Source organism: Elgaria multicarinata, chromosome 11 (assembly GCF_023053635.1).
Source record: "Elgaria multicarinata webbii isolate HBS135686 ecotype San Diego chromosome 11, rElgMul1.1.pri, whole genome shotgun sequence".
NCBI lineage: Eukaryota > Metazoa > Chordata > Lepidosauria > Squamata > Anguidae > Elgaria > Elgaria multicarinata.
In genome coordinates, this window is record NC_086181.1 from 41,326,581 (window position 1) to 41,338,612 (window position 12,032).

The window sequence follows — 12,032 nt, forward strand, 5'->3', positions numbered from 1 at the left end:
AAAGAACTTTGCTGGTAGTGGCTTTCATGTTCCATGCTAATGTTCAGATCTAATGACTTTACAGGACCTACCACCACAATTAAAAGAGAAAATAGAGAGTGAAATCTAAGTTTGCCACAGAAAGCAGGTGTCTAAGAACTCCCGTCTCCATGAAGAAACTGTATAAAAAGGTTGAATCTATCCCTTCAAATGATCTCATATTTAGAAATGAAGAAACCAAGCTAATTTCTGCCCGTACCACTTCAGATTCTTTTCCCCAGCCCTCTGTGCCCTTAAATCTGCACTGGAGAATAGGGATGTCAGAGGAGTTGAAAGTTGGGTGGTAGAGTTCAGACATGATGTGATGATGGAGAACTGCAAAGTATCTGTTCCAGGTTGGATCAGGACTGTGGAATGTGGATGTGGATGTTGGGTGGGTGGGAATGGGTGTGGTGGATAACCTACAAACAACAACAGAGGCCTAAGTATCCAGATTTGAACTTCTAGAGATTAGGGATGTGCAAGGATCTAGGTTCTTTTTAAAAATTGAGCTGAACATACTCCACTCGCGAACCTGAACAGGCGCAATGAAACTGTGATTTCATTGAAAAGTGGAGCCAACGTAAATATCCTCATTCATGTTGATATGGAGTTTTGTTTTTCATTTTTAAAGTGCTACAATTCATTAGCTGTTCTTTGCAAGAATCCAGAAAACAACTGATTGTGCTATCAGGTCACTGAGGATCTGCTCGCACTCAAAGTTATGAGGTGAACAGCAGGTGGTGATACATAGTTCCTGCTCATTAGGGTCACTTGAAAGTCTTATTAGTTGTGACTCTGCTCTTCTATATAAGTAGGCCTGATGCATTCATGCAAATGATTTACAGATGTGATCGTCATTAAATAGAAGAAGGCACAGGTAGAGGATACAGATTCAGTGGAAAGTCACATAAGTCAGCTCCACTTGATATCCTGGGAGTATTTGCATCCACTGAGGTCATGGAGCTGACATTCTTGATAAGCTTCCTACTGATCTTCCCTACATGTAAGAAAAAACTAAAGGTTTCCCTTTATGAAGACAATCCAGTTGTTTCCCATGTGTTTCTAATGGTACATTTTCATCTGTCCACCTTTTTCTTTCCACGAACACAGATGTTTCATCCCAGATTACCCTGTCCGAGTCTGGTGGTGGTGTGAAGAGGCCTGGAGAGACGCTACAACTGACATGTAGCGTGTCTGGATTTTCTCTCACAAGTAACAGCATGCACTGGGTCCGTCAACCCTCAGGAAAGGGACTGGAGTGGACTGGAGTTATCTGGAGTGGTGGAAGCACTCACTACAATAGCGCTCTGCAATCTCGGATCACCATCACAAGGGACACCTCCCAAAGCAAGGTGTTCCTGCAATTGAGGGACCTGAAGAATGAAGACTCTGCCATGTATTACTGTGCAAGAGACACACTGAGGAAACCCTTCTGAGGGGCAGAGCAAAAACTGCACTTCCTGAAAACCAGGCATTAGTCAGTTACTGCTTCATCTGCAACAGATGGAAACCCATTCATTTTTCATCCCGTTTCCTCACTCTCAAATGCTTGATGTGCCATTGCAGATCTGAAGTGCATTGATCAGGAATCTGGGTGATGGGAAGCTGTCATTTCAATCTGCTATAGTGTCAGTTTTAACAAAGTGAGGGTTCTCTGAATGAGAATTGACTGCTCTCTTGACCTGATACAAAAGAGAGTACAGCTCCTTCAGCTTTAACTGTTATGATGAAGAGGCAATTTCACCAGGTTCTGCATATATACAAATGACACCTGCTGAAATCCCCTTTTCTATGCAAGTGTTAAAGATGCAGGAGCCACATATGGTCATCCTAGTTAATTCCAGTGTTGTACAAACAATAGGATTCTGCTTTTTTCTCTTCCATCCTGCATCCCCCTGTGCCCTCAAAACTGTTTGGGAGACTATGGTTGTAATGAGAGATCAGAGAGGGGGGAAGTGGAGTCCACACCTGATGTGATGATGGAAAATTATATTGAATCTGGCCCAGGTTGGATCAGATCTGTAGTATGCCCTAAAGCTGAAAAAGAGGTTGTTTTTTATCCTGTCCATTTCATCAAGTCTCTAATGGATGATGTCTCATTCCATTCATATTCTATTCCCTGAAATGTATGTAGAAATCCCCAAAACATGTTGTAGTTCATCTCCTACACGGATTCACCTTATGAATTACAATATTAGGGATGTGCAAAGTGGCTCTTCTCAGCCTCAAAATTTGAGCCAGAGCTCCATTGAGGCAATTATCTGCCCCGATTTCAGAGCAGGTCCCATAACTCCACCCTGTTGGATTACCCATCGGAGAACCATCTGCTTCCAGATAACCACTCAGGTCAATTGAAATTAATCAAATGCTTACAGCTCCTTCATTTTTATAGATAAAGAGATGAAACATTGTGTGATGATAGCTCTTAAGTAAGGCTTTAGGCGTGCCCCGTTAGAGATCCGTTCATGTCTTGATTTTTAAAGGAATTTTTATCCTCCCACCGTCAAACCATAATCCCCCTTAAACAAGCACACCCACACACACCCCTGCTCATTTATGGAGGGAGATTTTATCCTTTACTTTGCTGATGCAGAGCCCCACTGCTGCTGGTGGAAGTTTCTACTCCAGCCTTCTCCAACCTGGTGTCCTCCAGATCTATTGGAGAGAGCCCCCCTCCCCTGTACTGGAAGCCCAGCCAGCGAACAGGAGTCATAGTTTAAATGAAATAAAGAGCCTGCCTGTGCCTGACTTAGGTGTAGAAGCTTTCTCACTCACCATGCCAGCCAGCTAGCCCAGCAGCACTTTCACACTGTGGAAATGTGGATAATTGACTTCTTTGAGTCTGAGCAGAAATGGGCTCCCTCTCCCCCTCTGACCACCAGAATCAGCAGCCAGTTGGTTTTCCCCACTCCCCTGAACACTGCAATTGAAGGAGAGCAAGGTCACAGACAGCACTGTGGCAATACCGAATTGGTTAGCCAGAGATGTCAAGATCAAAGCTACCCCTCACCACACTTAGCATCTTCCAAAGATGGAGATGTTCAACTGAGACACAAACACATTGCATTGTCACCTGAAAAACAGTCGGATATTTTGTAGATGCTAGAAGCTCTGACTGGGCACGTCTCTGGTCTGATATTAACTGATGGGTTTGGAGGTGGCCAAAGAGAGAGCAGGAAACATGCACGCCCACATCATCATCATCATCATCATCATCATCATCATCATCATCATCTTTTAGTTTTATTTACTTTTCCTTCTTGCGGCTTTCTAAGTTATTCTTCTATGCTAATCTTTCAGCACATATATACCTAAATTCTTACAGATTTGAAACAATACCTTTTGGCAATTAAATTGTTAAGCTTTACTTTAATTTTATGTTTGTTCTGATTCTGTTCCTTTCTGTCACTCAGGAACCAGTTCTTAGATTAATTTCACCCAGGACAGTGCAGAAGTCAAAAACCTTGGAAAATCCACACAGCTCGAATGTACTGTCAAGGACATTGGATGTTCTTATATGCATTCAGTGAGGCAGGTGCCTGGGTAGACATTAAATTGGCTGGCTGGATACTGGGAATGAGTTTACCACCCCAATACTTCCACTATCCAAGAGTGACTTTGAGTCTCCAGCGAGAACTCCAGCTTCTATCTGCAACAGAATAACTTGAAAGTGGAGGAAACAGCCATCCTTTTCTGTGCCAGGGGAACACAGTGAGAGGAAGCCACACTGGGCTCATATCCAAAATGTTCTGCTGTTTAAATACAGGAAAGAACATGCTGGTGGTGGCGCTCATGTTCCATGATACTGTTCCTATGCAAGACCTAGCAGAAGCAACCACAACTAGGAAAGAAAATAAAGAGTGAGATTGAATTCTGCCACAGGAAACAGGTGTCTGAGAACTCACGTCTCAATAAAGAAAGTCAAAGAATCTAAGCTTTAAAATGATCTCATTATTATTATTATTATTATTATTATTATTATTATTATTATTATTTATATACTACCCCATAGCTGAAGCTTTCTGGGCGGTGTACAAATATTAAAAACAGTGAACGTTAAAAACAAATATACAAAATTTAAAACCATAAAAAACATAAAAACAGGCAATATCCATTTAAAAACAACTATTCTGGGGTCAGATAAGAGGAAAAACTCAGCATATGCTGTTAAATGCCTGGGAGAAGAGAAAAGTGTTCACCTGGCGCCGAAAAGATAACAGTGTTGGTGCCAGGTGAGCTTCATTGTGGAGATCTATTATTGTGGTGGTGGGGGGAGCACCACAGAACCGGCCCTCTCCCTTGTTGCCTTCCTCTGAGTTCCCCTCAGAATAGGCACCCGAAGGAGGACCTTAGATGTTGAGCAAAGTGTGTGGGTAGGATCTTGTTGGGACAGGAGTTCTGTCAGGTATTGTGGTCCCAAGCCATGTAAAGCTTTAGAGGTTAAAACGAGCACATTGAATTGGGCTGGAAACTTACAGGTTGGGTAAATTCCTGGAGGTGAAGGCTATCAATGGCTTCCACCCATCAGCACTGGCCAAATTCAATAGGTACATCTATTCCAAGCATGGAGAAGACCATGCTCTTCTCATGGCCATGAAGCTTGTAACAGTGAGAAGCCTGACAGGAAAAAAAAAACAGCTATCAACAATAAGTCTTCACTAAAGTTACTGTTACTAGCATGATGGAGGGGTGAAGATACCATGATATTTTGATTGTGAGATCCCCCCTCTGTTCACACACGGTGTGCAACGGCCTCAAAGGGAAAGTTGTCGTGCCCACCATTTTCTTTTTTTTAAGAGACAGGAGTGCACGAGTGCTTGTGTGCAAAAGGTAAGCCTTTTTTTAAAAGAAATATTTCCATTGCTCACCCCACCCCACCCCACCCCAACCTGTGCGTGGGTCCCGGCTCCTTGCAAGGAATTGTGAGGACCCAGGACAAACTGTGATGCCCGGCCACATGTTCTGCGGTCTTGGGCTCAGCCTGAGACCACAGAAAAACCAGGCCTAAAGTGGAGGGTGAGATCCCAGGGCATGGGATGGATCATCCCTCCCATGTGCATCATGTGAACACACAGGGACAATCCCGGGGATCACTCAGGATAAAGCTCCATCTAGCTAAGGTCTAAGAGTTCTCTCTCCCCGTCAAGTCAAGTAGTCAAATGGATGGGGCAATTCATCCAGCTCAAATGAACTGTGAATGCTTTTGCTAATGGAAGCTGTTATAGGCATTGATTGGGGCAGGTGCCTGAGGAACACCACAGAGTAGTGTGTTGGCTATGGAAATCAGGATTCAATACTTATTCTCAAGGGCAATCTTCAAGGACGGGTCCAGCTTCCTTCTGCAAATGAACAGTGTGAAAGTGGAGGACGCAGCTCTCTATTACTGTTCTAGGCACACACCATAAGAGGAAGCCACTCTGGACTCATGTCCAAAACCTATTCTGGTATAAGTACAGGAAAGAACTTTGCTGGTAGTGGCTTTCATGTTCCATGCTAATGTTCAGATCTAATGACTTTACAGGACCTACCACCACAATTAAAAGAGAAAATAGAGAGTGAAATCTAAGTTTGCCACAGAAAGCAGGTGTCTAACAACTCCCGTCTCCATGAAGAAACTATAAAAAGGTTGAATCTATCCCTTCAAATGATCTCATATTTAGAAATGAAGAAACCAAGCTAATTTCTGCCCGTACCACTTCAGATTCTTTTCCCCAGCCCTCTGTGCCCTTAAATCTGCACTGGAGAATAGGGATGTCAGAGGAGTTGAAAGTTGGGTGGTAGAGTTCAGACATGATGTGATGATGGAGAACTGCAAAGTATCTGTTCCAGGTTGGATCAGGACTGTGGAATGTGGATGTGGATGTTGGTTGGTGGGAATGGGTGGTGGTGGATAACCTACAAACAACAACAGAGGCCTAAGTATCCAGATTTGAACTTCTAGAGATTAGGGATGTGCAAGGATCTAGGTTCTTTTTAAAAATTGAGCTGAACATACTCCACTCGCGAACCTGAACAGGCGCAATGAAACTGTGATTTCATTGAAAAGTGGAGCCAACATAAATATCCTCATTCATGTTGACATGGAGTTTTGTTTTTCATTTTTAAAGTGCTACAATTCATTAGCTGTTCTTTGCAAGAATCCAGAAAACAACTGATTGTGCTATCCGCACACTACAGATCTGCTCGCACTCAAAGTTATGAGGTGAACAGCAGGTGGTGATACATAGTTCCTGCTCATTAGGGTCACTTGAAAGTCTTATTAGTTGTGACTCTGCTCTTCTATATAAGTAGGCCTGATGCTATTATGCAAATGATTTACTGATGTGATCGTCATTAAATAGAAGAAGTCACAGGTAGAGGATACAGATTCAGTGGACAGTCACATAAGTCAGCTCCACTTGATATCCTGGTAGTATTTGCATCCACTGAGGTCATGGAGCTGACATTCTTGATAAGCTTCCTACTGATCTTCCCTACATGTAAGAAAAAACTAAAGGTTTCCCTTTATGAAGACAATCCAGTTGTTTCCCATGTGTTTCTAATGGTACATTTTCATCTGTCCACTTTTTTCTTTCCACGAACACAGATGTTTCATCCCAGATTACCCTGTCAGAGTCTGGTGGTGGTGTGAAGAGGCCTGGAGAGACTCTACAACTGACATGTAGCGTGTCTGGATTTTCTCTCACAAGCTACAACATGCACTGGGTCCGTCAACCCCCAGGAAAGGGACTGGACTGGACTGGAGCAATTGGGTATGATGGTAGCCTTTACTATAACAGTGCTCTCAAAAGTCGTCTCACCATCACAAGGGACACCTCCCAAAGCAAGGTGTTCCTGCAACTGAGGGACCTGAAGAATGAAGACTCTGCCATGTATTACTGTGCGAGAGACACACTGAGGAAACCCTTCTGAGGGGCAGAGCAAAAACTGCACTTCCTGAAAACCAGGCATTAGTCAGTTACTGCTTCATCTGCCACAGATGGCAACCCATTCATTTTTCATCCCGTTTCCTCACTCTCAAATGCTTGATGTGCCATTGCAGATCTGAAGTGCATTGATCAGGAATCTGGGTGATGGGAAGCTGTCATTTCAAGCTGCTATAGTGTCAGTTCTTACAAAGTGAGGGTTCTCTGAATGAGAATTGACTGCTCTCTTGGCCTGATACAAAAGAGAGCACAGCTTTTTCAGCTTTAACTGTTGTGATGAAGAGGCAATTTCACTAGGTTCTGCATATATACAAATGACACCTGCTGAAATCCCCTTTTCTATGCAAGTGTTAAAGATGCAGGAGCCACATATGGTCATCCTAGTTAATTCCAGTGTTGTACAAACAATAGGATTCTGCTTTTTTCTCTTCCATCCTGCATCCCCCTGTGCCCTCAAAACTGTTTGGGAGACTATGGTTGTAATGAGAGATCAGAGAGGGGGAAAGTGGAGTCCACACCTGATGTTATGATGGAAAATTATACTGAATCTCGCCCAGGTTGGATCAGGTCTGTGGTATGCCCTAAAGCTGAAAAAGAGGTTGCTTTTTATCCTGTCCATTTCATCTAGTCTCTAATGGAAGATGTCTCATTCCATTCATATTCTATTCCCTGAAATGTATGTAGAAATCCCCAAAACATTTTATAGTTCATCTCCTACATGGATTCATCTCATGAATTACAATATTAGGGATGTGCAAAGTGGCTCTTCTCAGCCTCAAAATTTGAGCCAGAGCTCCATTGAGGCAATTATCTGCCCCGATTTCAGAGCAGGTCCCATAACTCCGCCCTGTTGGATTACCCTTTGGATAACCATCTGCTTCCAGATAACTACTCAGGTCAATTGAAATTAATCAAATGCTTACAGCTCCCTCATTTTTAAAGGTAAAGAGATGGAACATTGTGTGATGATAGCTCTTAAGCAGGGCTTTAGGTGTGCCCAGTTTGTAGCAGATCCATTCATGTCTTGAATTTTTAAAGGAATTTTTAATTCCCCCCTCCGTCAAACCATAATCCCCCTTAAACAAACACACCCACGCACACCCTTCCTCATTTATGGAGGGAGATTTTATCCTTTACTTTTCTGATGCAGAGCCCACTGCTGCTGGTGGAAGTTTCTACTCCAGCCTTCTCCAACCTGGTGTCCTCCAGATCTATTGGACAGAGCCCCCCTCCCCTGTACTGGAAGCCCAGCCAGAGAACAGGAGTCATAGTTTAAATGAAATAAAGAGCCTGCCTGTGCCTGACTTAGGTGTAGAAGCTTTCTCACTCACCATGCCAGCCAGCTAGCCCAGCAGCACTTTCACACTGTGGAAATGTGGATAATTGACTTCTTTGAGTCTGAGCAGAAATGTGCTCCCTCTCCCACTCTGACCACCAGAATCAGCAGCCAGTTAGTTTTCCCCACTCCCCTGAACACTGCAATTGAAGGAGAGCAAGGTCACAGACAGCACTGTGGCAATACCGAATTGGTTAGCCAGAGATGTCAAGATCAAAGCTAACCCTCACCACACTTAGCATCTTCCAAAGATGGAGATGTTCAACTGAGACACAAACACATTGCATTGGCACCTGAAAAACAGTCGGATATTTTGTAGATGCTGGAAGCTCTGACTGGGCATGTCTCTTCTCTGATATTAACTGATGGGTATGGAGGTGGCCAAAGAGAGAGCAGGAAACACGCATGCCCATGTCATCATCATCATCATCATCATCACCATCATCATCATCATCATCATCATGTTTTAGTTATATTTACTTTTCCTTCTTGCAGCTTTCTAAGTTAATCTTCTAATCTTTCAGCTCATATATACCTTATTCTTTATTCTTTCAGATTTGAATCAATACCCTTTGGCAATTAAATTGTTAAGCTTTACTTTAATTTTATGTTTGTTCTGATTCTGTTCCTTTCTGTCACTCAGGAACCAGTTCTTAGATTAATTTCACCCAGGACAGTGCAGAAGTCAAAAACCTTTGAAAATCCACACAGCTCGAATGTACTGTCAAGGACATTGGATGTTCTTATATGCATTCAGTGAGCAGGTGCCTGGGTAGACATTAAATTGGCTGGCTGGATACTGGGAATGAGTTTACCACCCCTATACTTCCACTATCCAAGAGTGGTTTTGAGTCTCCAACGACAACTCCAGCTTCTATCTGCAACAGAATAACTTGAAAGTGGAGGAAACAGCCATCCTTTTCTGTGCCAGGGGAACTCAGTGAGAGGAAGCCACACTGGGCTCATATCCAAAATGTTCTGCTGTTTAGATACAGGAAAGAACATGCTGGTGGTGGCGCTCATGTTCCATGATACTGTTCCTATGCAATGACCCAGCAGTAGCAACTACAACTAGGAAAGAAAATAAAGAGTGAGATTGAATTCTGCCACAGGAAACAGGTGTCTGAGAACTCACGTCTCAATCAAGAAAGTCGAAGAACCTAAGCTTTAAAATGATCTCATGATGATTATTATTATTATTATTATTATTATTATTATTATTATTATTATTATTATTATTATTATTATCATTTATATACTACCCCATAGCTGAAGCTTTCTGGGCGGTGTACAAAGATTAAAAACAGTGAATGTTAAAAACAAATATACAAAATTTAAAAACATAAAAAACCATCAGACAATATACATTTAAAAACAACTATTCTGGGGTCAGATAAGAGAAAAACTGAGCATATCCTGTTAAATGCCTGGGAGAAGAGAAAAGTGTTCACCTGGCGCCGAAAAGATAACAGTGTTGGTGCCAGGTGAGCTTCATTGTGGAGATCTATTATTGTGGTGGTGGGGGGGGGAGCACCACAGGACAGGCCCTCTCCCTTGTTGCCTTCCTCTGAGCTTCCCTCAGAATAGGCACCCGGAGGAGGACCTTAGATGTTGAGCATAGTGTATGGGTAGGATCTTGTTGGGACAGGAGTTCTGTCAGGTATTGTGGTCCCAAGCCATGTAAAGCTTTAGAGGTTAAACCCTGCACCTTGAATTGGGCTGGAAACTTACAGGTTGGGAAATTCCTGGAGGTGAAGGCTATCAATGGCTTCCACCCATCAGCAATGGCCAAATTCAATAGGTACATCTATTCCAAGCATGGAGAAGACCATGCTCTTCTCATGGCCATGAAGCTTGTATACCGGACAGGGGAAAAAACAGCTATCAACAATAAGTCTTCACTAAAGTTACTGTTACTAGCATGATGGAGGGGTGAAGAAGCCACGATATTTTGATCTTGAGATCTCCCCTCTGTTCACACACGGTGTGCAACAGCCTCAAAGGGAGAGTTGTCGCGCCCGCCATTTTCTTTTTTTTAAGCGACAGGAGTGCACGAGCGCTTGTGTGCAAAAGGTAAGCCTTTTTAAAAAATAAATATTTCCATTGCTCACACCACACCACCCCTGCTGGGCGCTGACCTCCTTAGGGGCTCTGCACCCTTTGCGTGGTTCCCAGCTCATTGCGTGGAACTGTGAGGAGCCAGGACAAACTGTAATGCCCGCCCACATGTTCTGCGGTCTTGGGCTCAGCCTGAGACCACAGAAAAACCAGGCCTAAAGTGGAGGGTGAGATCCCAGGGCATGGGATGGATCATCCCTCCCTGATCCCAGGATCCCCTGTGCATCATGTATACACACAGGGACAATTCCAGGGATCACTCAGGATAAAGCCCCATCTAGCTAAGGTCTAAGAGTTCTCTCTCCCCGTCAAGTCAAGTAGTCAAATGGATGGGGCAATTCATCCAGCTCAAATGAACTGTGAATGCTTTTGCTAATGGAAGCTGTTATAGGCATTGGTTGGGGCAGGGGCCTGGGGAACACCACAGAGTAGTGTTTTGGCTATGGAAATCAGGATAGAATACTTATTCACAAGGGCAATCTCCAAGGATGGGTCCAGCTTCTTTCTGCAAATGAACAGTGTGAAAGTGGAGGACGCAGCTCTCTATTACTGTTCTAGGCACACACCATAAGAGGAAGCCACACTGGACTCATGTCCAAAACCATGGGGTTCCGCAGGGCTCTATTTTATCCCCTATGCTGTTTAACATATACATGAAGCCGCTGGGGGAGGTTATCCGGAGATAACCGGTCAAGGAAGCTCGTAGCCTTGGCTTTATCTTCGACTCCTCGCTCTCCTTTATTCCTCATATTGAGGCAGTAGCTAAATCTTGTCGATTTTTCCTGTATAATATTGCCAGGATTCGATCATTTTTGTCTGTCTCTTCTGCCAAGACGCTTGTTCATGCACTGGTTATTTCACGGTTGGACTACTGCAACCTTCTTCTCTCTGGCCTTCCTTCTTCTCACATCAGTCCGTTGGTTTCTGTTCACCACTCTGCCGCAAAGATCATCTTCTTAGCTCGCCGCTCCGACCATGTTACTCCGCTTCTGAAATCTCTTCATTGGCTTCCAATTCACTTCAGAATCCAATATCAACTTCTCCTGTTAACCTTCAAAGCTTTTCACGGTCTAGCTCCTTCCTATCTCTCCTCTCTCATCTCACACTATTGCCCCGCTCGTGCTCTTCGCTCCTCTGATGCCATGTTTCTCGCCTGCCCAAGTGCCTCTACTTCCCTTGCTCGGCTTCGTCCATTTTCGTCTGCTGCCCCTTACGCCTGGAACGCTCTTCCAGAACATTTGAGAACTACAAGTTCAACCACAGCTTTTAAAGCTCAACTAAAAACTTTTCTTTTTCCTAAAGCTTTTAAAACTTGATGTTGTGCAGACTTCTACTGTTACTTTCTACTGTTAGTTTTTCCCTACCCTGTGCCTGCTTACCCTACCCTGTACCTGTTTGCATTCTCTTCCCCTCCTTATTGTTTTACTATGATTTTATTAGATTGTAAGCTTATGCGGCAGGGTCTTGCTATTTACTGTTTTACTCTGTACAGCACCATGTACATTGATGGTGCTATATAAATAAATAAATAATAATAATAATAATAATAATAATAATAATAATAATAATAATAATGTGGACTGAGGGGTCATCAATATGCGGATGATACCCAGCTCTACCTTTCCTTTTCA

At 43.3% G+C, this 12,032-nt stretch overlaps 1 gene segment (V, D, J or C); it reads left to right on the top strand.

The window, feature by feature from the left end:
- The first annotated feature begins 6,441 nt into the window (after positions 1–6,441).
- On the top strand, positions 6,442–6,933 carry LOC134405895 (Ig heavy chain V region PJ14-like). The segment is given in 2 exon segments: positions 6,442–6,500; positions 6,608–6,933. Coding segments are annotated over 2 exon segments (372 nt in total).
- Positions 6,934–12,032: the final 5,099 nt, after the last annotated feature.